Genomic DNA, 27,749 nt, shown 5'->3' with positions numbered 1-27,749 from the left:
AGAGTGCTTCACAGAAAATAATTTGATTTTTAAACGCTAGACTCTTTTACAGGGCAAACATAGATCTGGTCCAAGAATATCTTTTCGGTGTTATCTCCTGGTACTATCCCATGCAAAATCTTGCACAAAAGGCAACATACTTGGATACCCAGAGGTTCCTTCTGACTGCAACTCTCATCTCCCAACTTGTCTCCTTAAAGAACTACTAATTCTTCAAGCCTCAGCTCTCCAATCAATATTCACAGGCAGAACTAAGCTCTTCCACACCTTCATGGTGCTTGCACAAAATAATCCTCCTGTATAGCATCTGTCACATTGTACTATAAATCTTACAGCCTGATTCTATACTAGACTGTCAACACCTTGAGTGAAAATCTCTACATCTCTCTATCACCAGTTTCTAAAATACTCTGATGAGCAGTATACATGCGATGTCTACTGAATAAAAGAAAATATATATAAGTGCTAACCTCAAATCCTTATAAAACTGTTACAATTCTTCAGTCTGAATAAGGTAAAAGAAAAATCCTTTTAGAAAGTTTACTTTTCCAGAATAGAATTTAACATTCTAAAAATAGGTTTAGTGTTTAATAAAGTAAATCTTTAATTCAGTTATTCCAATCAACTCAACACCCCACATTTTAAAATTTTTTAATATTTTCATCAAAATGGCATTTAAAGATTTGTCTATTTTTTCAAGATTTTATTTATTTATTTGAGAGAGAGAGAGCTACACAGAGAGAGAGCATGAGCAGGAGGGAGGGGTAGAGAGAGAGGGAGCAGCAGACTCCCACTGAACAGGGAGTCTGATGCAGAAGTGGATCCGAAGACCCTGGAATCGTGACCTGAACAGAAGACAAACGTTTAACAGACTGAGCCACCTAGGCACCCTTATCTATTTATTTTAAAAAGAGAGAGAGAGCAAGCGTAAGCAGGGCAGAGAGGGAGAATCATCAAGCAGACTCCCCACTGAGCATAGACCCTGACACAGGGCTGGATCTCAGGACCTGAGATCATGATCTGAGCTGAAATCAAGAGTCAGATATTCAACCAACTAAAACACCCAAGTACCCCAAAATGGCAATTTAAAATTATCATGATTAAATCAACTTATAAGTGAATTATTGAGTATCTATTGGGTTATATAGATAATAGAGAACCATTGACCTATGGAATCTTATAAACTATCTAGGGAGCCAACAATAACATACCAAAAATGAAAATGGAAAATATAAAAGCATAATACATTGTGAGAATGTGTACATATTCTATAGACTTAGAATCATCACTGAAATATTGGATGAAAATGAGATTATCTGATACAACATCCTAATTTATAACTAAAAAGAGAGAGACTTTATAGGAGAGGAAGTTAGAAAAACAGATAAATACCTGCGGAAGGTATGAGGAAATGAAGTTAAACACAAGATGGGCCTTAAAGAATGGGTAGAAATCAGTAAGTATAAAACAGTGGTGAGAGCATTCCACAGAAAGGAAAAGATGAGTGAGGATATTAGGGTCGGAGAAGATTCATGAGCCTAATTTGAGCACAGATACAAATTAGGGAGTCGTGAGGGAAAGACTGAATGGATTTTATGGTATTACAGTTCAGAGAGCTTCTAAAGCCAGGCATATTTTGAAGCCATATGAAGCCAGACTTCAAGTGATAGAAAACTTATAAAGCAGATCACTTATAAAACTTCAATAATTTTAACTTAATGGTCCTGGTTTATATTCAAGGAAATTAAGCCACAGAATAATTATGCCATTTCCTCTTAGTTAGGAATAGTACAGAATAACCCCACTCATCACTCGGCTGCTTCTGTAACACTCTGATGAAGTAACTCATTATTTAAGTTCAGTGGGTGAATGTTGTTGAGCTTGGCTGTTTGTTTAGGTTCTAAACAGAATTTGTACAAAGAAGGGTATATATACTCTCTTGTGAGGAAAAGGACCCCCATGTATGCAAACATGAATTCTTGACAAAAACCCAACTCCTCTGGTTTAAAAATGATCATTTTTAAAACTTACTATTAATCCATGCTAAAAACATGCAACTAAAATTTCTATATGAAACATATTGACAGTTTAAAAAAAAGTTCAAAAATTGAACTCTCCATGTTGATTGGGTATAAATTTTAATACTGTAGCTACTTCACCATCTTCTATAATCATGCTTAAAATCAGTATTTCCAGAAAGACAAATAATAGAGAATATACCCATTCCTCAAATTCAACTTAGAGTTTATATGGTCCCATAAATCTAGAATTGATTGAACTAGTATATTCAGAAGGCAAATCAAAAAGATGCAGTCAAGCGCATTCACTGAAATTTTTTTTTAAAGATTGAGAACCAGGTGTGTTATGCATAATCACATTTATGACAGTACATCAGTGATTCTTCACCATTATAACTTACCCCAGTTTTTTTTTTTTTTTTTTTTTTTAAAGATTTTATTTATTTATTTGACAGAGAGAGATCACAAGTAGACAGAGAGGCAGGCAGAGAGAGAGAGAGAGGAGGAAGCAGGCTCCCTGCTGAGCAAAGAGCCCGACGTGGGGCTCGATCCCAGGACCCCGAGATCATGACCTGAGCCGAAGGCAGCGGCTTAACCCACTGAGCCACCCAGGCGCCCCAACTTACCCCAGTTTTATCACACAAGCGTAAAGTATGAAACGATCCGACAGCAAATAACTCTCCATCTGGAGCCCAGGCAACTGAGGTAATAGGATGCTCGTGAGGTTGTGAATTGTACAAAGGGCGGCCATAACTATCCCATACCTAAAAAAACAAAGTTTTAAAAATCTTATATAACAGTCACCATATTATTACTAAAAAGTTTGTCCTAACAGTAAGGTATTAATTAGAGATTTAGAAATCAACACTTTATAATAGTACTAACTAAATGTCTTTACTATCACATAAGGGGGGAAAGCTGTATTCTTTAAAACCTAAATATCTCAAAAAAAATTTTATAACCTTGTAATAATTCTCCAATTTCACTAAATCTTTGGTTAATCATACAACCTATACATTTGAGTCCTTTAAATTAAACGACAAAGTTTTGAAATATTCAATTTTTTGCTTAAAATTTTTGGTCAGTAAGTGCTCTATCAACTTTACCTAAAAGTATTTATTTCAGTTAAATTTCCTCTAACTTCAGTTACATTAAGTCTTATTTATAGTATAAATTATTTTGGTCTGAAGCTGAACAACTTTCAATAAACCAGTAAGATTGATTTTTAAAACTTCACTTGAGTTAATTTAAATAACCAGTAAAACCAGGAGTTTTATATTCCTGCTCATTAAATCAAATTCTATAGGTCAGTAAGATAGGTCAATGAGAAAGTCAACACTTTAAAATACCACTTAAAATTATAAAATAACAATTTGCCAAATCATTCAAGTTAAAAGATATAGCTAAAGTGAAAGACTAAAAGAATATTCTTATATGCTAAATACTTTTTACCTAAATTTAATTCCTTCAACCAGATGATAAATTCAAAAATCATATACCTTATATTTACAATCCTCACCAGCAGACAAAATCAAATCATTGACAGAGTTCCAATCTACTTTTAGAATAATGCCATCATGAGCTTTCCACTATGAGGGGAAAAAAAAAAAAAGAGTTAATTATACCTTCAAGAACACTAGAAAGTTTTGTTTTATTTTATTTTATTTTTTTTTTTAAGAAAAGACAGTTTGCCTCTCTAATGATTCTCTTAACCTGTCTTTGGAGATTCCCATCTTCCTTTGATAGCTGTTACACATAACCTCATTTGCTTGTTTCATTTCTAATTTAAAGTAATGAAAACACCTAGGATTATGACATCCACTATATAGCTTACTTCCTTATAAATCTCAATTGCCTGGACTCCAGATGGAAAATCTCTTGCTATTGAAGTATTCCAAGCTTGACATGTGTGGTAACACTGGACTGAATCCAAATCTTACTCTTTTTTTACACAGTTGATTCAGTTAAAGATAATGTCTTCATTCTTTTTTTTTTTTTTTTAAGATTTTATTTATTTATTTGATATATAGAGATCACAAGTAGACAGAGAGGCAGGCTGAGAGAGAGGAGGAAGCAGGCCCCCTGCCGAGCAGAGAGCCCCATGCGGGGTTTGATCCCAGGACCCTGGGATCATGACCTGAGCCGAAGGCAGAGGCTTTAACCCACTGAGCCACCCAGGCGCCCCTTGTCTTCATTCTTACTTACTAATTCTTTTCTTTTTAAAAAACTTTTATTATATGACCATCTTCTTTACTAGTCTGTTCATTCTCTTCTGCATATTTTCCTAAGCCTCATTCTTTCTACCTTCATGTCTCTGGTCACTGAATTACATAAGAAACCTCTGTATATAAACTTTGTTACCACATAACAAAAAAAGTTTTCCACAGATATGTACATATTCTATACACATATATAGAATGCATTACATATATGTCACCCAGAAATTGATAATCTAGTAAGTAAGCATGGATCCCCTCTTGCTCTTCAATACAATAAATTCATGTGCCCATTTAGCATATGCATTTTTCCATGTTTAAGGCAGAATAATATAACTGAAAAAGAACTAATTTTTCTTGAAGACCACAGGTACATTTTAATGTCTGAGCCAATTATCTTCACATCAAAGAGTAACTGATGTTAAGGGCTCTCTCTCTATAGACCATTCCTAACCTACTGTTCCTTCTTTTTTTTTCTTTCAAGATTTTATTTAAATTCAAGTTAGTTAACTTTTAGTGTAGTGTTAGTTTCAGGGGTAGAATTTAATGATTCATTAGTTGCATATAACACCCAGGGCTCATTACAACACGTGCCCTCCTTAATATCCATCACCCATTTACCCCATCTTCCCACCCACCACCTCTCCAGCAAACTTCAGTTGTTCTCTACAGTTAAGAGTCTCTTATGGTTTACCTCCTTCTCTGTTTTTATCTTATTTTTTCTTCCCTTCTCTCATGTTCATCTATGTTGTTTCTTAAATACCACATATGAATGAAATCATAGGGTATTTGTCTTTCTCTGACTGACTTATTTCACTAGGCATAATACCTTCTAGTTCCATCCATGTCATTGCAAATGGCAAGATTTGCAATGGTGAGTAATATTCCATTGTGTGTGTGTGTGTACCTTTTTTTCATCAGCTGGTGAACATTGGGGCTCTTCCCATATTTTGGCTATTGTGGACATTGCTGCTATAAACATTTGGGGTGCATATGCCCCTTTGAATCATTATGTTTGTATCCTTTGGAATAAATACCTAGTACTATAATTGCTGGGATGTAAGGTAGTTGCATTTTTAACTTTTTTTTTAAGTTTTTAAAAAGTTTATGTATTTATTATTTTTTTATTTAGCAGAGAGAGATCACAAGTAGGCAGAGAGGCAGGCAGAGAGAGAGAAGGTGGGGGGAAGCAGACTCCCCGCTGAGTAACGAGCCTGATGTGGTGCTCAATCCCAGAACTCTGGGATCATGACCAGAGCCAAAGGCAGAGGCTTTAACCCACTGAGCCACCCAGGTGCCCCAACTTTTAACTTTTTTCGAGGAACCCCCATACTGGTTTCTAGAGTGCTGCATCAGTTTACATTTCCACCAACAGTGTAAGAGGGTTCTCCTTTCTCTACATCCCCATCAGTATCTGTTGTTTCCTGAGTTATTTATTTTAGCCATTCTGACCTGTGTGAGGTGGTATCTTATTGTGGTTTTGATTCATATTTCCTTAATGCCTAATGATGTTGAGCAACTTTTCATGTGTCTGTTCGCCATTCAGATAGCTTCTTTGGAGAAATGTCTGTTTATGTCTTCTGTCCATTTCTTTCTTTCTTTCTTTCTTTCTTTCTTTTTTTTTTTTTTTAAAGAGTTTATTTATTTATTTATTTGACAGAGAGGGATCACAAGTAGACAGAGAGGAAGGCAGAGAAAGGAGGAAGCAGTCTCCCCGCTGAGCAGAGAGCCGGATGCAGGGCTCGATCCCATGATGCTCGATCCCATCATAACCTGAGCTAAAGGCAGAGGCCTCAACCCACTGAGCCACCCAAGCACCCCAGTCTTCTGCCCATTTCTTGATTGGATTATTTGTTCTTTGTGTGTTGAGTTTGTTAAGTTCTTTATAGATTTTGGATACTAGCTCTTTATCTGACATGTCATTTGCTAGTATCTTCTCCCATTCTGTTGGTTGTCTTTTGGTTTTGTTGACAGTTTCCTTTGCTATGCAAAAGCTTTTTATTTTGATGAAGTCCCAATAGTTCATTTTTGCTTTTGTTTCCCTTGCATCCAGGGACGAGTCTAGTAAGAAGTTGTTGTGGCCAAAGTCAAAGATGTTGCTGCCTATTTCTCCTCTAGGATTTTAATGGATTTCTGTCTCATATTTAGGTCTTTCATCCATTTTGAATTTATCTTCGTGTAAAAATATTTTTTGTGTAAAAAAGTAGTCCAGTTTCATTCTTCTGCATGTTGCTGCCCATTTTCCCAACACTATTTGTTGAAGAGCCTGTCTTTTTTCCGTTGGATATTCTTTCCTGCTTTGTCGAAGATTAGTTGACCATAGAGTTGAGGGTCCATTTCCGGGTTCTCTATTCTGTTCCATTGATCTATGTGTCTGTTTTTGTGCCAGTACTATACTCTCTTGATGACTACAGCTTTGTAATACAGCTTGAAGTCTGGGATTGTAATGCCTCCAGCTTTGGTTTTCTTTTTCAACATTATTTTGGCTATTCGGGGTTTTTTATGGTTCCCTACAAATTTTAGAATTGTTTGTTCTAGCTCTGTGAAAAATGCTGGTGTTATTTTGATAGGGATTGCACTGAATGTGTAGATTGCTTTGGGTAGTATAGACATTTTAACAATATTTATTATTCCAATCCATGAGCATGGAATGCTTTTCTATTTCTTGTGTCTTCCTCAATTTCTTTCATAAGTATTCTATAGTTTTCAGAGTACAGATCTTTTGCCTCTTTAGTTAGATTTATTCCTAGGTATCTTATGGTTTTTGGTGTAATTGTAAATGGGACTGATTCCTTGATTTCTCTTTCTGCTGTTTCATTATTGGTGTATAGAAATGCAACACACTTCTGTGTTTTGATTTTATATTCTGTGACTTTTCTGAATTCCTGTAGCAGTTCTAGCAAATTTTTGGTGGAGTTCTTATGGGTTTTCTACACAGACTATCACGTCATCTACAAAGAGTGGAAATTTGACTTCTTCTTTGCTGATATGGATGTCTTTTATTTCTTTTTGTTGTCTGTATCTGAGACTAGGACTTCCAGTACTATGTTGCACAACAGACCATCCTATTGTTCTTAATGCACACAGAGTAAAATATTAAATTAGAGTCAAATAATCTTTAAGAATAAATAGTAATTCATAGCTTGCTTTACTCAGGATATATAAAAATAGCTACTCTCAAAAACAAATGTTTTGATAATATACATTAAAAAGAATTAATTCACACAATTTACCATCAAATTAATACAATGTCCTGAAACAGACTACAAGGATAAAAATAACAATGCACAGGGGCACCTGGGTGGCTCAGTCGTTAAGTGTCTGCCTTCAGCTCAGGTCATGATCCCAGGGTCCTGGGATTGAGCCCCACATCAGGCTCCCTGCTCTGTGGGAAGCTTGCTTCTCTCTCTCCCACTCCCCCTGCTTGTGTTCCCTCTCTCACTGTGTCTCTCTCTCTGTCAAATAAATAAATAAATAAAATATTTTTTAAAAAAAATGCACAGACACAGATATGGGTATATATAGATACACATACACAGAAATTCTCAAGAGTCTCCTTTCTAAGCTATAAAAATAAATTTTTATATATTCAAAAGTTAGGAACAAAATATGATTTAAACCTTCCATATACTATGATTTAGAATTATCAGTTTATATTATACATATTTATATACTACACATAAGGCATAGACAGTTTTCAATTATTTCTCAATTAACCAGACATTTTGTGAAATTCCTTTGACAACGAGCTTCTTGAGGGCAGAAACTATGATCTGTTTCACTCTGAATTATCTCACATAAGGCACAGTATCTGGTATATAGTATGTATGTACTACATTTTCACTGAATGAATAAATAAACAAAAGTCTCCTCACTATAAAACCAAGCTCTGGGTCTCAAGAAGAGTCCCTAAAGCTTTTAATAAAAATCAGGTATACACTTCTAAACTATATTCTACAAGCAAGAGTAAGTGTTCCTTTTTGCGGACAACCCAAATTTGAATATGTGTTTATACCTAAGGAAAACTGCCACAGCTTTAGTTTACCCAAAAGAAAAAAAAAGAAAATTTGCACGAAGTTACCAATTATACTTCAACTCCTCTTCCACAGTAGCAGAATTTTGGCAGTGGGTGCTTTTCTTGCCCTCTACTACATGCTGGCCCAAAGATTCTACTAAACCACTAAACTATAATTTACCAATGGTAATATATAGTATCTGTCTGAGTTGTGTTCATATAAGCCTAATTACAGGTATCTCAATAAATCACATAACTATAAACCAAAAGATTCACCTTGCCTGTTTTTGCTGTATAATTTTAAAGCAGATTTTTGGAGTTTAAATGGTATGGAAGAACTTTGACTAAAGGCAGGCGGAACTAGTTCTTTCGCAGCTTCTTCCATTTGCCCAAATTCTTTACCTTAGCTGCCTAAGAGCAAGCAAGGACTTGTATCTTCTATTTTTTGTTTGTACCATAGTTCTTAGCAAAGTGTTCTGCATATAGTAGAAATGTAAATGCATGTTGACTTTATGAAATATGTATAGCATAATCTACATAAAAATTAAAATTATAGAAACTCAATGTCATTTCTATTTTCTTACTCCCCAAAATCTATACATACTGAACTGTTAAATCTGATAGTTCTTCTTAAAACACTTTTATACCCATTGTAGCTGCTCAATCTCCAGCACCAAAATCCCTTACTCAGGACCCAACCATTCTACATCTTTTTTCCAGCCTCCCTGGCTCTAATTTATTAGAAGCTGACTAAATGGTAGAGATGACATAACTCTCCAGTAACATCTATAGTAACAACTACTCTATATTGAGTGCTTACTATATGCACTCAATATGCTTATTGTATAGACTGTCATATGCACTTTGTAATTTAACTCATTTAATCCTCACAACAGTCCTATAAGTAGGTACTAGCATCACAACTAAGAGATGAGAAAGCTGAGAATCAAAGATATTTTTTAACTTGCCTAAAGTTACTTTAGGTAAGTAAGTGGACATCTGAAACCAGGTGACTAAGTCTGAAGCCTGTATTTTTATTATCCATACTATACTGTGTCATTATCAAAATATGAAGAAAATGATTCTGCCTTTTAACACTGAAATCAAACATCAAAACCCTGAATACAGACTTAAAATTTTTCATTAATTTATCCTACTCTGACCTGTCTTAACTGTCACCATAGTTTTGCTTCTATATATTTGGGAAAAATATATACACCTAACTTGTTCTAAACATTACACTGATGACCCTTCTAAAATTACTAAAAGAATGCTACGGTTTTAGAGAAAGCTTAAGTGTATTGAATAAATGATGTTCAAGAGGAGGGGGAGGATGCTAGTTATAATGATAAGAAACACAGTCTAAACAAGCTTTTAAAGTTTTATGATTTTGTCCTGTTTTGTTTCAAATCTATACGTGTGAGGCTGACTCTGCTAAATTTAAAGATGCCTATCATGCCAAATCATGTGACAATTTAGTAACTCAAAACACATTTATGATTTACTGGTATAATGTAAATTGGAATAAGGAGGAAGTGAACCTTGTTAGAAACATAACCAGATATCCCCTATTCTGTAATAAAGACTAGTAAAAACACACACTTAAAAGCTTCAGACAAAAGACCACCCAGAAGAAAGGGACTCCTAAGAAAGTGACCTCTCACTTAGCAGTCCAACAGATCCTGATAACAGCTTACAAATGCCTGAGAAATACCTGTAAAACTTTAGCATTTGGTTGAAGAGGTTTAATGATCAGCTGCTTGCCTGCCGTGTAAAGAACTTTTTCTGAATCAGGGCCCCATGCTACTGAATATACTGGTGTTCCTGTAAAAAGGAAAAGAAAATTTAAAAAAAAATTCAACAGTTTTTCATTATTATGCCTTATAACAAGAGAGCTAGTTAAGAGCATCAAAAAAAGCAATATGGAGTGCCATTTCATTTCATATTCAATGGCCCTTTAAGAATAGCCTGATACTAAAACAAACTGAGTTCATACTGACCATTGAAAATCTACTGTAAGCAACTGAAAAACTATGTTTTTAACTAATTTTGATCTTGCTGAGAAGAGAGGATGGGAGTTTTTAGGAACTCAATATAGTGTGCTACTAAAATATAGAACATAAAATAAATACACTTCATTATTTTAAGATATAAAGAAATATCCGAAAAGTCATGATTTATCATTTCCCACCAACAGCCATCAGTGCTTAAACTGACTCAATACATAAGTTGACTTAAATTTTCCATACAAAAATATAAATGGTATATTTACTTTATTGATTAATTCCCATTCCTGAGGATACTACAGGAAATAGACCTACCACTCATCTGGGGCTTAAGCAGTTCTCTAATGGACAGAAACCATTCTACCCCCAAATGATCTACCCCCTCCTATCTAGAATTTATAAATGGCAAATTAAACATCAGATTGGGGAAAGTTTTGCTATCGATCAAGCGGGACTTTGGCCTGAAAGCTAGGCTAAGAAGGGTTCAGATACCCCATAACCAGGATGAAGCTGACTTATACTTTTGGGGAAAAGTACATGTTTGACTCAATGTACCATTCTTTTTTTTTTTTAAAAGGCTTTATTTATTTATTTGACAGACAGAGATCACAAGTAGGCAGAGAGGTCGGCAGAGAAGGGGTGGGGAAGCAGGCTCCCCACTGACCAGAGAGCCCCATGCGGGGCTCAATCCCAGCATCCTGAGATCCTGACCTGAGCCGAAGGCAGAGGCTTAACCCACTGGGCCACCCAAGCGCCCTCAATGTACCATTTTATAAACTACTTTAAACTTCATACTGTTTTCAATTTCTTAGGATAGGAATTTGGAGAAGGTATTTTTTTAACTCAATGACTTTCACATTAATATCTTCTAGAAGGCTGTACTTTATTTGAACCTAGTTTTTTTTAAAAAATGAGTATTATACCTGGCAAAAGCATTAAATAAACTGTACTCCACTCTCTGACTCAGTTACCATCCATTAGGAAAGTGAATCAAGGTTATACAATTAATCTATGAAATATTAATCCATTAATATTTCTAAAGGTGCTTTCAAAAATCATCTAGAACTTATAAATCAGACTACTGTAGCAGTTGACTTTCTGTGAATGAATAAGACATTCTTAGGAAAATGAAATCTGAGTCTGAGGATTTATGGGTAATCAATAAGATTTAACTGTTCATTTAAATGGGAAACCCAACTGATGCTAATCAACAGGAGTAATCAGTAATCAACAGGGAGTAAATTTCAGTAATGGCTTGTGCTCAAGTGGCACCCTACTTTTTTCATGCCATTTTATTCCCAATCAGAATATAATTCAGTTGTGAGCAAGTCTCAGCAGTTTAAGGAATTTAGAAGGTCTAGTTTACAACAGACCTAGAGCAAAAAACAAACAAACAAAAAACAACCAAACAAACTCTAAAGCATGCCTTTCATGATTTAGGTTAGATAGTATATTGGGTCTAAATATGCTATTCAGTCAATTACATCTAGGACTGATCTGTATCTGAAGAACCCACAAATGGCCAGAAGGCACTTCTTCTACACTTGGTAAGTACATTCTCTTGGAATATTCTCTGGAAGTAGCCAGAAGTTGACCTGGATTTTACAAGTAAATTGCCAAATAGAATTCAACTCTAATAAACTCCCTAGAACATGTAAATCAAAATTTCAGATATTTCAAATATGGTTCTTGATGAGTACTGGAAGGGAATAGAGGCTGAATGCTTATTTGATAGGGTGGTAGAGTTTTAGGTACCTTCTTTATTTCCATTATTATAGTTGTAATTATTGTGCAAAAAGTAAATTAATATATTTTAATTAAGGACTATCAAGTCATCCTGAATAGAATCAGTAAAATTACACTTTTCTGGGGTATACATTAAACAATGACAAACATCTACCCCCAAGGAAATAATTCAGTAAATACAACTCCTATTGAGTTATACAGGATGTGACTCTAGCCCTTTAGTTGTGGTAAAAGGCACAGTTGGGGTATAGGATGAGGAGCTAGGGACGCTTTTGTCCTCTTTAGCATTGAATTTGTGGCCTCATTAAGTCAGCTGTGTCACCATTTCCTTGCTTATTAACCTTATAAATCTTCACAATACTTATCTTCCCTGTTAGGACTTGGGAGTTTATTCATTTCCTGATTATAAAATATTTTTTAAACAATAATAATGTTAAAAAAACAGATATAAAAACTTATAGTATAAAACAAAATAAGATTATAGAGAAAAAGTTAAGCAATTCCTTTGCTATAACATGTGGCTTTTAACCACATTTGTTTATCAAAAACAAATACAGAGGGCGCCTGGGTGGCTCAGTTGGTTAAGCTGCTGCCTTCAACTCAGGTAATGGTCCCAGGGTCCTGGAATCCAGTCCTGCTTTGGGTTCCCAGCTCAGTGGAGAGATTGCTTCTTGCTCTGCCTCCATCTACCACTCTGCCTACTTGTGCTCTCCCTCTCTGTCGAATAAATAAATAAAATCTTTAAAAAACAACCAAACAGGAAAATAAACAAAAAAAACCCCAAATTAATAGTTAAGTCCCATTAGTTCAATCTTCCTAACCACTAATATTTAAAATGGATATAATATCAAGAACTAAGACAAGTTTTCATTATATTCATCTCTTATATTTATAATAAAATGTTAAGTGTGAAACCATTGTATACACGAATGCTTTCTTTTCCAAAAGGAGATATACTATACAATTTCTAATTTGGGTAGTTCTGATGAACATCATTACTGAAAGTGGAAAAATTAGCTTTATAAAGAAAATAATGATTTTTATTATAATGAAATCCATCCCACTTGCATTTCAAAAACCTGCAATATTTTAAATATATTTTTTTTAAAACATGCTTATTAAAGCATTGAATTACTCTCATCATTACACTTCACTTTGCAAACGCAGTATGAAAATAACAACTATAGACTTCAGGTTAAATAAGTTTTCAACCAAAAGTTTAGCAAATTATGTAATGTTATTAATTCCAATAGTTAGCAAAAAAATGGACAAAAAAAAAGTAGTTTCATAATAATTAAAGAATTTCTTGCTTTTTATATTGGGAATTTTTATTTATGTTCCATTTCAGTTAAGACACTCAAAAATATCTTGTTTTTCTGACTCTGTACACTAAGATCATGTGACCTTTTTGACATTTTTTAAGAAACCACATGCACCTGGGGTTGTGTTAAATGTCAGACCCTTATCTCTCTGTAAAACAAATTATCTAAATTCTTTCAACCTGTTGAAGGCATTTTAAACCACAGAAGAGGAGACAAAAATGTATTTCAATTGTTTTAAGGAAGTACATGGTCAAATATACCATGTTTTTCAAACTCATACTAAAAAGTAGCCCCTAAATGTTTTTGCATGTTTTTAAGAATGCTTTTGAAACAAACTCTTCACTATCACAGTGAAGTATAAGCTATCTTTGCCTTGAATGCAATATAAGTCTACATTGGGGGAATATAGGGAAAGTACTTAGAGCAGAGTCTGATACTATATAAGCACTATCTATTACCCACCACTACTAGAAATCACTTTGTAATTCAATAAGCAACTAGCTGTTTATTGTGTTGCTCATGATAGTAGGAACTCAACTTTTTTTTCGGTTGCCAAATCATCAAGAATTAAAAACCCAAGAATTATTTCCCTTTCATTCTATTTGAGGGACATATATTATCAGTAAGCAATCAAGTAGGATTTATTCCACAAAAAAGCAACTTTTTGGTTATATATGTTCTTGGATTAGTAAAGAGAAAAGGCTTAAATGAATGCATTTGTATCTCCAGTTTCTATCCTCAGCCACTTATCCCTTGGCGATCACAACTTCCCCTATAGCTTCACCTTTCACCTTTCTATAATTGACTCTCACATTATTTCAGCTTTACTTCTGAGCCCTAACACAGTATTTCTACTTGCATCAAAGACTTCAGACTCTACACATTCAAAACTATCATCCCTCTAACAGAATCCCTCGTTAATTCTTCTTTCTGAATTCTCTACCTCTTATAGGATATCCATTCCTGTCAACTACTAAGAACTACTCACTTTTTTCAATTATCATTACTGTCTCTGTTCAAGCCTCAATGCACACTAGCATAGAACATTCCAATAACCTCCTTACTGGTCACCCCCATTTTTTTCATTTTATTTTTTTCGTTATTATTATTTTTAATTTTTTTACTGTAACTGACACACAACGTTATATTAGTTCCAGGTGTACAACACAGTAATTCAATTTCTCTATATATTATGCTATGTTCACCCCAAGTGTAGCTGCCATCTATCATCATACAACACTATTATAGTATCATTGACTGTAGTCTCTATGCTATGCCTTATACTCTGGTGCTTATTCATTCATAACTGAAAGTCTATATTTCCCACTTCCCTTCAACCACTCTGCCCACCCCCACACCCTCTTTTGTCTAACAATCATCAGTTTCTTTTGTATATTTATAGGTCAGATTCTGCTTTTTGTTTACTGATTTGTTTTGTTTTTAGATTCCACATATAAGTGAAATCATATGGTATTTGTCTTTTTCTGCCTGACTTACCTCACTTAACATAATACCCTCCGGGTCCATCCATGTTGTCTCAAGTGAGATGACCTCATCCTTTTTAATGGCTGTGTAATATTCCATTGTACATTTTTACCACATTTTCTCTATCCATTCTTCTACTGATGGACACTTAGGTTGCTTCTATATCTTGACTATTATAAACAATGCTGCAGTAAACAGGGGTGCATATATCTTTCTGAATTAGTGTTTTCATTTTTTGGGGAAAACACCCAGTAGTAGAATTACTGGATCATATAATGTTTCTGTTTTTAAGAGGAACCTCCATACTATTTTCCACAGTGGCTGTATTAACTTAGACCACCATGCATGAGGATTCCTTGTTCACCACATCTTCACCAACACTTGTTGTTTTTTGTCTTTTTTTTTATTTTAGCCATTCTGACAGATGTAAGGTGCTATCCTATTGTGGTTTTGAATTGCATTTCCCTGATGGTCAGTGATGTTCAGATCTTTTCATGTGTCTATTGCTGACCACCCCATTTAATCTCTATTTCTTCTGATTTATCCTACATATTACTGCTAAGTTTATGTTCCTAAGAGATAGTTTTTACCTCTTATTCTTCTGTTTATTTTTTTAAGGTTTGGTATACTCATAAAACAAAATCAAAACCCTTCATTTAGCATCCATTGTCATCAATGTCTCGGTCCCTTTGGATATACAGCCTCATATAGCCTGCCCTCTGGCCCAAAGGGTCTGCTCCTATATACCTAATTTCCCTACCTTATGCTGTTCTGCCTCTAAACCTTTGACCACCTAACTTCCTCCACAGCTCCACTCCATTGCTAACAGGCCCATTTCCTTCCCTACTTTCTTTATCTTTTAAAGCTCAATCAAACGATATTCCAAGGGCACCTGGGTGGCTCAGTCAGTTGAGTATCCGACTCTTGGTTTCAGCTCAGGTCATGATCTCAGAGTTCTGAGATCAAGCCCCCCATATCAGGATCTGCACTAGACATGGAGTTCACTTAAGATTCATTCTCTCCTTTCCCATACCCCTCTCTTAAAAGAAAAAAAAAAAAAAAAAAAGATATTCTGATATTTGCCAGAAAGCCTTTCTGATACTTCCTTTCCCTCCAAAGCAATAATCTCTGCTTTCCTATCCTCTCACAGCACCTTTGTAATAACAAAAACATCCTGCCTATGCTACAGTTATTTATATTTCCAGTTCACTTCCTTTACTAAATTCATTATTTAGTTCCATTTTTCTATGTTCCAGGTTCCATTTTTGTCATTCCATCCTTCCATTTGAATATAATGTGGGGTGGGGAAAATGTCCTCAAAAGTTTGCAGTATTACTCTATTCCAATTTTAGCCTATAATTAAAATATACAAAGCTTAATTATAATTATCCCTGGCCCATACACTATTTTTCTCTAATGAGGAAAAATAACTCCTCATAAGTACCAGTAGGAATTGTTTTTAAACTAAGTCAAATTTAAAAAAAAAATTAAAAACTTGGGATTAATGCTTTTTCTATATTAGAGGAGAAGGTGATGACCATGACTTCTATCTATATATCCATCCCCAATCATTAAGAAATGAATTAAGGGTATGCCTGGGTGGCTCAGTCAACTAAGTGTCCAACTCTTGGTTTCAGCTCAGGTCATGATCTCATGGGATGTGAGAGAGAGTCTTATGAGAGGCTCCACCCTCAGCAGAGTCTCCTTAAAGATTCTCTCCCTCTCTCCCCCCCCATGTGAATGTGTGCTCTCTAAAATAAATAAATAAATGTTTAAAAATAAATAAATAAAATATCTTTTTCTAAAAAAAAGAAATGAATTCAGGAAACTTTTTCTATTCATCAAAAATAAATGCAACTAATATAAACATGTAGTAAAAATCACCAGGATGTTTTCAACATTGTTTACTGAATTCCAAGTGTTACAATAACTCAGGCTTATGTTATTTCATTTTTTTGCCAAAATTTACAGTTTTTCCCCCTAAAAGAGGCAGAAGTCCCCTTCCCCACCTATTTTGGCCTCCTTATTTGAGCCTTTAGCATCCAGCTATCAGTAGTTCATAATCACCATCAAAAATTATAGCCTTTAATAAATCAAATAAACCTTATAAATAACCAGAGATTTTTCCTTCAGGGTTAATATCATCATAACTTAATTTTTCCAATGTTTTTCCCCAGAGATGAAACAGGAAAAGCCTATGCCTTATTAGGAAAGCATGGGTGGCACCAACAATCAAAAACCTAAAAATCAGATGCATAGTTCTATAGTAAATCTGTAATTCTTAATCCAAAGATATCTGATTATCTTGAAATATCAACAGGTTAACTAAAATATGAAAATCTATATAATTTAATTTTGCTCACTAATCTCATACTTAATATAAACCTCAAGTGAGGAGAATAAATAAGATTCAAATGAGATAAAAATGATAAGCCCTTTCAGTCATTTGATGTTAAGAAAATTACAGCTATTTGGAATGTCAATGGAAAATATCATTACATGATGTGATGAAGACATAATAAAATTACCTTTATCATAAACCTAATCAGTATTTTAACTTTCTAAGGGAATTTATTTACCCATCTATTTGGAAGGAAGGAAAAAAAAAATTAAAGAGAGTACCACCCATCCCTCTCTAAAATAAACATCATACACAAAACTAACTCAAAATGGATTATAGACCTAAATGTAAACACTGAAACTATAAAACTCGTGGAAGAAAATAAAAGTCTAAATCTTCGTGACTTTGGATAAGGCAATGGTTTCTTAGATATGATACCAAAAGCAGAAGCAATCAGAGAAAAAAATGGATAAACTGAATCTCATCAACATTTTTGCTACTACCAAGTGTTTATGGTTACCTAGATAAGTACTACCCAGTATTTATGGTTACCCTTCGCTAAAATTTGGTTAATGGATAGCTAAAGAAATGTAACTATTTTAACACTATCTTAAGAGTAAACGTGACTTAAAAAATGAAATCTGGGGGTGCCTAGGTGGCTCAGTCGGTTAGTGTCTGCCTTCAGCTCAGGTCATGATCCTGGGGTCCTGGGATGGAGCCCCACACTGGGCTCCCTGTCTCTCTCTCTGCCAAATAAATTTTAAAAAATCATTAAAAAAAATTTTTTTAATGAAATCTGGAAATTTTTGGAAGTCAGTTACCAGAGATGCTTCACAATATAACTTGATTATATAATTCTCGAGAATAGTCTGCCATCTTTGAAGGCCAGCTGATATATTTTCAGTTAAACATGAAAACCGCTTTACTGGAGGAGTCAAGATGGCGGAGAAGTAGCAAGCTGAGACTGCTTCAGCTAGCCGGAGATCAGCTAGATAGCTTATCTAAAGATTGCAAACACCTGAAAATCCATCGGCAGATCGAAGAGAAGAAGAACAGCAATTCTGGAAACAGAAAAACAACCACTTTCTGAAAGGTAGGACCGGCGGAGAAGTGAATCCAAAGCGACGGGAAGATAGACCCCGGGGGGAGGGGCCGGCTCCCGGCAAGCGGCGGAGCAACCGCGCACAAAATCAGGACTTTTAAAAGTCTGCTCCGCGGAGGGACATCGCTCCAGAGGCTAAACCGGAGCGAAGCCCACGCGGGGTCAGCGTGGCCTCAGGTCCCGCAGGGTCACAGAAGGATCGGGGGTGTCTGAGTGTCGCAGAGCTTGCGGGTATTGGAACGGGAAAGCCGGCTACAGAGACAGAGCCGACAGTAAGCTCGCAGCTCCGTGTTACCTTGAACCGGTCGCAGGCTCGGTGAGCTCGGAGCGCGGCCGGAGGTCAGGCAGACGGGAGTAACTGGGCGCTGTTCTCTGAGGGCGCACTGAGGAGTGGGGCCCTGGGCTCTCGGCTCCTCCGGGCCGGAGACCAGGAGGCCGCCATTTGTATTCCCGTCCTCTGGAACTCTACGGAAAGCGCTCAGGGAACAAAAGCTCCTGAAAGCAAACCCGAGCGGATTACTCACCCCGGCCCCGGGTAAGGGCGGTGTAATTCCGCCTGGGGCAAAGACACTTGAAAATCACTACAACAGGCCCCTCCCCCAGAAGATCAACAAGAAATCCAGCCGAGACCAAGCTCACCTACCAAGGAGTGCGGTTTCAATACCAAGGAGAGCAGCAGAATTCCAGAGGAGGAGAAAGCCAAGCACGGAACTCATGGCTTTTTTCCTGTGATTTTTTTTAGTCTTGCAGTTAATTTAATTTTTTCTTTTTCATTTTTTTTTTTTTTCTCGCCTTCGGGTAAAATTTTTTTTTTTTTTAACTGTTACCTTTTTCTTTTTTAACGATTTTTTACTAGTTTATCTAATATATATATATATATTTTTTACATTTTTCTTAGGTGTTTTCTTTTTTAAAAAAAAATTCTTTTCTTTTTTTTTTTTTTTTTTTTTTTTTCTTTTTTCTTTCTTCCTTTTTGAACCTCTTTTTATCCCCTTTCTCCCCACTCACGATTTTGGATCTCTTCTAATTTGGCTAAAGCATATTTTCCTGGGGTTGTTGCCACCCTTTTAGTATTTTACTTGCCCCTTCATTTACTCTTATCTGGACAAAATGACAAGACGTAAAAATTCACCACAAAAAAAAGAACAAGAGGCAGTACCGAAGGCTAGGGACCTAATCAATACAGACATCGGTAATATGTCAGATCTAGAGTTCAGAATGACAATTCTCAAGGTTCTAGCCGGGCTCGAAAAAGGCATGGAAGATATTAGAGAAACCCTCTCGAGAGATATAAAAGCCCTTTCTGGAGAAATAAAAGAACTAAAATCTAACCAAGTTGAAATCAAAAAAGCTATTAATGAGGTGCAATCAAAAATGGAGGCTCTCACTGCTAGGATAAATGAGGCAGAAGAAAGAATTAGTGATATAGAAGACCAAATGACAGAGAATAAAGAAGCTGATCAAAAGAGGGACAAACAGCTACTGGACCACGAGGGGAGAATTCGAGAAATAAGTGACACCATAAGACGAAACAACATTAGAATAATTGGGATTCCAGAAGAAGAAGAAAGTGAGAGGGGAGCAGAAGGTATACTGGAGAGAATTATTGGGGAGAATTTCCCCAATATGGCAAAGGGAACAAGCATCAAAATTCAGGAGGTTCAGAGAATGCCCCTCAAAATAAATAAGAATAGGCCCACACCCCGTCACATAATAGTAAAATTTACAAGTCTCAATGACAAAGAGAAAATCCTGAAAGCAGCCCGGGAAAAGAAGTCTGTAACATACAATGGTAAAAATATTAGATTGGCAGCTGACTTATCCACAGAGACCTGGCAGGCCAGAAAGAGCTGGCATGATATTTTCAGAGCACTAAACGAGAAAAACATGCAGCCAAGAATACTATATCCAGCTAGGCTATCATTGAAAATAGAAGGAGAGATTAAAAGCTTCCAGGACAAACAACAACTGAAAGAATTTGCAAATACCAAACCAGCTCTACAGGAAATATTGAAAGGGGTCCTCTAAGCAAAGAGAGAGCCTACAAGTGGTAGATCAGAAAGGAACAGAGACCATATACAGTAACAGTCACCTTACAGGCAATACAATGGCACTAAATTCATATCTCTCAATAGTTACCCTGAATGTGAATGGGCTAAATGCCCCTGTCAAAAGACACAGGGTATCAGAATGGATAAAAAAACAAAACCCATCTATATGTTGCCTCCAAGAAACACATTTTAAGCCCGAAGACACTTCCAGATTTAAAGTGAGGGGGTGGAAAAGAATTTACCATGCTAATGGACATCAGAAGAAAGCAGGAGTGGCAATCCTTATATCAGATCAATTAGATTTTAAGCCAAAGACTGTAATAAGAGATGAGGAAGGACACTATATCATACTCAAAGGGTCTGTCCAACAAGAAGATTTAACAATTTTAAATATCTATGCCCCCAACGTGGGAGCAGCCAACTATATAAACAAATTAATAACAAAATCAAAGAAACACATAAACAACAATACAATAATAGTAGGGGACTTTAATATTCCCCTCACTGAAATGGACAGGTCATCCAAGCAAAAGATCAGCAAGGAAATAAAGGCCTTAAATGACACACTGGACCAGATGGACATCACAGATATATTCAGAATATTTCATCCCAAAGCAACAGAATACACATTCTTCTCTAGTGCACATGGTACATTCTCCAGAATAGATCACATCCTCGGTCCTAAATCAGGACTCAACCGGTATCAAAAGATTGGGATCATTCCCTGCATATTTTCAGACCACAATGCTCTAAAGCTAGAACTCAACCACAAAAGGAAGTTTGGAAAGAACCCAAATACATGGAGACTAAACAGTATCCTTCTAAAGAATGAATGGGTCAACCGGGAAATTAAAGAAGAATTGAAAAAAATCATGGAAACAAATGATAATGAAAATACAACGGTTCAAAATCTGTGGGACACAACAAAGGCAGTCCTGAGAGGAAAATATATAGCGGTACAAGCCTTTCTCAAGAAACAAGAAAGGTCTCAGGTACACAACCTAACCCTACACCTAAAGGAGCTGGAGAAGGAACAAGAAAGAAACCCTAAGCCCAGCAGGAGAAGAGAAATCATAAAGATCAGAGCAGAAATCAATGAAATAGAAACCAAAAAAACAATAGAACAAATCAACGAAACTAGGAGCTGGTTCTTTGAAAGAATTAATAAAATTGATAAACCCCTGGCCCGACTTATCAAAAAGAAAAGAGAAAGGACCCAAATAAATAAAATAATGAATGAAAGAGGAGAGATCACAACTAACACCAAGGAAATACAAACTATTATAAGAACATACTATGAGCAACTCTACGGCAATAAATTTGACAATCTGGAAGAAATGGATGCATTCCTAGAAACATATAAACTACCACAACTGAACCATGAAGAAATAGAAAGCCTGAACAGACCCATAACCAGTAAGGAGATTGAAACAGTCATTAAAAATCTCCAAACAAACAAAAGCCCAGGGCCAGACGGCCTCCCGGGGGAATTCTACCAAACATTTAAAGAAGAACTAATTCCTATTCTCCTGAAACTGTTCCAAAAAATAGAAATGGAAGGAAAACTTCCAAACTCATTTTATGAGGCCAGCATCACCTTGATCCCAAAACCAGACAAGGATCCCACCAAAAAAGAGAGCTATAGACCGATATCCTTGATGAACACAGATGCGAAAATACTCAACAAAATACTAGCCAATCGGATTCAACAGTACATTAAAAAGATTATTCACCACGACCAAGTGGGATTTATTCCAGGGCTGCAAGGTTGGTTCAACATCCGCAAATCAGTCAATGTGATACAACACATCAATAAAAGAAAGAACAAGAACCATATGATACTCTCAATAGATGCTGAAAAAGCATTTGACAAAGTACAACATCCCTTCCTGATCAAAACTCTTCAAAGTGTAGGGATAGAGGGCACATACCTCAATATCATCAAAGCCATCTATGAAAAACCCACCGCAAATATCATTCTCAATGGAGAAAAACTGAAAGCTTTTCCGCTAAGGTCAGGAACACGGCAGGGATGTCCATTATCACCACTGCTATTCAACATCGTACTAGAGGTCCTAGCCTCAGCAATCAGACAACAAAAGGAAATTAAAGGCATCCAAATCGGCAAAGAAGAAGTCAAATTATCACTCTTCGCAGATGATATGATACTATATGTGGAAAACCCAAAAGACTCCACTCCAAAACTGCTAGAACTTATACAGGAATTCAGTAAAGTGTCAGGATATAAAATCAATGCACAGAAATCAGTTGCATTTCTCTACACCAACAGCAAGACAGAAGAAAGAGATATTAAGGAGTCAATCCCATTTACAATTGCATCCAAAACCATAAGATACCTAGGAATAAACCTAACCAAAGAGACACAGAATCTATACTCAGAAAACTATAAAGTACTCATGAAAGAAATTGAGGAAGACACAAAGAAATGGAAAAATGTTCCATGCTCCTGGATTGGAAGAATAAATATTGTGAAAATGTCTATGCTACCTAAAGCAATCTACACATTTAATGCAATTCCTATCAAAGTACCATCCATCTTTTTCAAAGAAATGGAACAAATAATTCTAAAATTTATATGGAACCAGAAAAGACCTCGAATAGCCAAAGGGATATTGAAAAAGAAAGCCAACGTTGGTGGCATCACAATTCCGGACTTCAAGCTCTATTACAAAGCTGTCATCATCAAGACAGCATGGTACTGGCACAAAAACAGACACATAGATCAATGGAACAGAATAGAGAGCCCAGAAATAGACCCTCAACTCTATGGTCAACTAATCTTCGACAAAGCAGGAAAGAATGTCCAATGGAAAAAAGACAGCCTTTTCAATAAATGGTGCTGGGAAAATTGGACAGCCACATGCAGAAAAATGAAATTGGACCATTTCCTTACACCACACACAAAAATAGACTCAAAATGGATGAAGGACCTCAATGTACGAAAGGAATCCATCAAAATCCTTGAGGAGAACACGGGCAGCAACCTCTTCGACCTCTGCCGCAGCAACATCTTCCTAGGAACAACGCAAAAGGCAAGGGAAGCAAGGGAAAAAATGAACTACTGGGATTTCATCAAGATCAAAAGCTTTTGCACAGCAAAGGAAACAGTTAACAAAATCAAAAGACAACTGACAGAATGGGAGAAGATATTTGCAAACGACATATCAGATAAAGGACTAGTGTCCAGAATCTATAAAGAACTTAGCAAACTCAACACCCAAAGAACAAATAATCCAATCAAGAAATGGGCAGAAGACATGAACAGACATTTCTGCAAAGAAGACATCCAGATGGCCAACAGACACATGAAAAAGTGCTCCATATCACTTGGCATCAGGGAAATACAAATCAAAACCACAATGAGATATCACCTCACACCAGTCAGAATGGCTAAAATCAACAAGTCAGGAAATGACAGATGCTGGCGAGGATGCGGAGAAAGGGGAACCCTCCTACACTGTTGGTGGGAATGCAAGCTGGTGCAGCCACTCTGGAAAACAGCATGGAGGTTCCTCAAAATGTTGAAAATAGAACTGCCCTATGACCCAGCAATTGCACTATTGGGTATTTACCCTAAAGATACAAATGTAGTGATCCAAAGGGACACATGCACCCGAATGTTTATAGCAGCAATGTCCACAATAGCCAAACTATGGAAAGAACCTAGATGTCCATCAACAGATGAATGGATCAAGAAGATGTGGTATATATACACAATGGAATACTATGCAGCCATCAAAAGAAATGAAATCTTGCCATTTGCAACAACGTGGATGGAACTAGAGCGTATCATGCTTAGCGAAATAAGTCAAGCAGAGAAAGACAACTATCATATGATCTCCCTGATATGAGGAAGTGGTGATGCAACATGGAGGCTTAAGTGGGTAGAAGAATAAATGAAACAAGATGGGATTGGGAGGGAGACAAACCATAAGTGACTCTTAATCTCACAAAACAAACTGAGGGTTGCCGGGGGGAGGGGGTTGGGGAGAAGGGGGTGGGATTATGGACATTGGGGAGGGTATGTGATTTGGTGAGTGCTGTGAAGTGTGTAAACCTGGTGATTCACAGACCTGGGGATAAAAATATATGTATATAAAAAATATATGTTTATAAAAAATAAAAAATTAAAAAAAAAAAAAAAAAAAAAAAAAAAACCGCTTTACTATTCCTACATAAAAATCTAATTAGTAAAATAGATCTTCTATACACACAAAAAAAATTGTATGTAACCTAAATCTCAACAGGAATGACCACTGAATTGACTTTATGGGCACTTCCTCCCAATTAACATGGAAAACTGAAATGCTTCTCTAAGCAGTTGCACTTTACCATGTTTTGGACCATCAGAGTATCTGCTCCCCTCCAGTAGTTTAGATATCAAACATACAATTTATTTTTTTTATTTTGTTAGTCACCATACAGTACATCATTAGTTCTTGGTGTAGTACAGTTTAGAAAGGATGGTAATATTATGAAGTTATTAGGACTTTTTAAGTAGGGAGTTACTCCTAATATTTCTATTACTATTATTTACTTAACTAGACAGTCAATCCTATTCCAAATAATATATGCTCATAAGGATTCAGAATTATTTAAAAAAAAATCATCAGCCTTTAACTGCATTTATACAGACTCACTAAAAAAGAAAAAGGCCTTGAGTGTTTCTTATATTTCTTGGCTCAAATAATACAGTTACCATGGTTTATCAGGCAACATGGAAAGTAAGAAGAAAAAGTATAAATAGAAATGAGAGGTGCACCTGAGTGGCTCAGTTGTTAAGAGTCTGCATTTGGCTCAGGTCACGATCCCAGTGTCCTGGGCTCCAGTCCCGCACTGGGCTCCCTACTTGGTGGAACTCTGCTTCTCCCTCTCCCACTCCCACTTACCCTGCTTGCATTTCCTCTTTCGCTATGTCTCTTTCTGTCAAATAAATAAATAAAATCTTAAAAAAAGAAAAAGAAATAAGAGACTTCAGGGTGCTGGGTGCCTCAGTTGGTTAAGTATTCAATTCTTGATTTCAGCTTAGGTCATGATCTCTGGGACATGAGATCAAGTCCTGCATTGAGTTCCCCACTCAGTGGAATCTGCTTGAGAATCTCTCTTCCCCCAGCACACCCCTCCCCACTCATATGCATTCTCTCACTTACTCGCAAATAAATAAATAAAATCTTAAAAAAATAATAATAATAAGAGATTTCAGGCTTTGAACCTTACCTAAATCAGTCTTAGGAACTATAATGGTCTTTAAAAGGAACTATTAATATATCTTAATTGATTAATATACATACCTTGCTGAGCTAAAGTTGATCTCAGCATCCCAGTCTTTGACCAGATTTTTATTTGTCCATCTTCTCCAACTATAAAGAGAAAAATAATTGATATTTTTATCTATAGGAAATAAATTTAAACATTAAGTTTGCATCGAAAAATCAATATATCTACATTAATACATATTTAAAATTCAGACACAATTTATTCATTAAATAACAGTGTTTCATAACTATAAAATTTAAATTGAAATTACTTTGAAAAAATTTTATCAGATTCTCCTAACTTCCATGTCAAAAAGTTTATTTTTTTCCTTTAATCTTAGGAGATTTGTCAGTATATTATTCAACTAGTGCTTTCATTTTCACTGAAATCTCCATCCTAGAATTCAAAGAAAAGTGCTTTCCTTGCAATAAGAAGAGTTGCAGGCAAATTTCAGTGAGCTGGGGACTGAATTGAGTGATGTAGTAGACTTTTCTTTTGAACAACTTGCTTAAAAGAAGAAAGAAAGAAAATTCTCTAGAGAGAATCATTTGTTAAAGGCAGAATTTTTATTCCATTTCTTCTCAATTTTCAAGATGGATGACATCTGGACATATTTATATGCTGAAAAAGAAACCACTGGAAAAGGACAAGTTAAAAAAATAGGCAGGAGAGGAAACAATCCACTGAACAAAGCCCTACAGAAAGTCTAGAGGATAGGTTGGTGGTTTGATTACATATCCAAAAACTTTTTGTTATTCCTCCTTTTGATAGGTGGAGCTTAATTTCTCTTCTTTGGGCTACATTTAGTGACTTGCTTCTAATAGGATATGGTAGAAATGATGGAGTATGACTTTCAAGGGTGAGTCATAAAATATATTATACCTATCATTTTTCTCTCTCAGATCACTCCCTTATGAAGCCTGCAATTATGTTGTTAGACCATTCAAGCAGCCCTATGGAGAAGCCCTTTTAAGAACCAAGGCCTCCTGCTAAGGAGAAGAGAACTAAGATCTCTTGCCAAGAGCATATGAGTGAGCCATCTTGGAAGCAGAACCTCCAACCCCAATCAAGTCTTCACACGACTGCAGCCCTATCCAACATCTTGAGTCTGAGACAGAACCACCCAGCTAAATTAAATTGTTCCCTGATCTACAGAAACTATAAGATAATACATGTTTACTATCTTAAGCCATTACCTTTTGGGGTAATTTTTAGACATCATTAGCTAGCTAATAGCATAGATGAAGATGAGAATGCTTATGAGAATAGGGCAGGAAATGGGAGAGTGAAAGAATGGGGGTAAAGTTCAATTAAATATTTTGAATTTTAACATGTTAAAGAATTACAACTTTTATTTACCCCATAAGTGACCATTTCAAAATCCTTGATAAAAATATTGTCTGTAAGTCATATATGAAATCTAATAAAATGATATTCTGAATCATAACATTTCTAGAAGCCTAGTTCAATGCTGTGCCAATTATTTGCTCTTGGACAATGAAAAACACTATTACTAAAGAAAATATCCTGATTCTGTGAAAATTTTTCTTTAAACAGTTCATTTATAACATCATTTTTGTAGACAACGTACCTGTAACTAATGCTGTTCCTTCATAATTCCATCTTCCTGCAAGAACTGCTCCACAGTGAGCTTCTACACTTTTTTCCACTCTTCCTAACTTAGAAATCAGATGAAATTTACCTAAAAGAAATTAAACTTGAGAAATCTATTTGAATTTACTCAATCAATAAATATCTCTTAAACAGGTACCTTCTCCTAGACTAGTTAGCACAGTGCTAGGCACTGGAGACATAAGGACAAATAATATTCCTACTCAAATAATTGTTCCTGCTCCCAAAAAAAAAACAAATCTATTGGAAAATAGGCACAAAAACGAAATTATAAAACACTGAAACAAGTGATATAATAGAAGTATTATACGATGCTATGATAGATGAGAGGGACAATAGAACTCCACTGGGATATGGTCAAAGGGGGCCAAAAGAAATGTCAAGAAAACCTTCTAATTAAGCAGAGTTTTGTGGCCTTACTTTTTTTTTTTTTTTTTTTTTTTTGCAGGCTATAGAAAAGCTTGAAAAGGTATAGAAGACAGGAACCAGGACAGTCAAAAAACCAGAACAGTTTATTAAAAAATAAACTGAAGCAGGG

At 35.8% G+C, this 27,749-nt stretch overlaps 1 protein-coding gene across 11 annotated transcripts in view; it reads right to left on the bottom strand.

The window, feature by feature from the left end:
* Positions 1-27,749, bottom strand: part of IFT80 (intraflagellar transport 80) — a 124,992-nt gene that overhangs the window by 70,731 nt on the left and 26,512 nt on the right. For all 11 annotated transcript variants that reach the window (XM_059163641.1, XM_059163640.1, XM_059163644.1 and 8 more), the window contains 5 exons: positions 27,171-27,281; positions 25,615-25,683; positions 9,964-10,073; positions 3,518-3,607; positions 2,645-2,782 (listed from right to left, as the gene is read on the bottom strand). In XM_059163641.1, coding sequence (XP_059019624.1) covers positions 2,645-2,782; positions 3,518-3,607; positions 9,964-10,073; positions 25,615-25,683; positions 27,171-27,281 — 518 coding nt within the window. The remainder of the gene's footprint in view (positions 1-2,644; positions 2,783-3,517; positions 3,608-9,963; positions 10,074-25,614; positions 25,684-27,170; positions 27,282-27,749) is intronic.

Source organism: Mustela lutreola, chromosome 2 (assembly GCF_030435805.1).
Source record: "Mustela lutreola isolate mMusLut2 chromosome 2, mMusLut2.pri, whole genome shotgun sequence".
In the NCBI taxonomy this organism is placed as follows: Eukaryota; Metazoa; Chordata; class Mammalia; order Carnivora; family Mustelidae; genus Mustela; species Mustela lutreola.
Note: the sequence above shows the minus strand (reverse complement) of the source record. Positions and strands in the feature narration are given on the sequence as shown.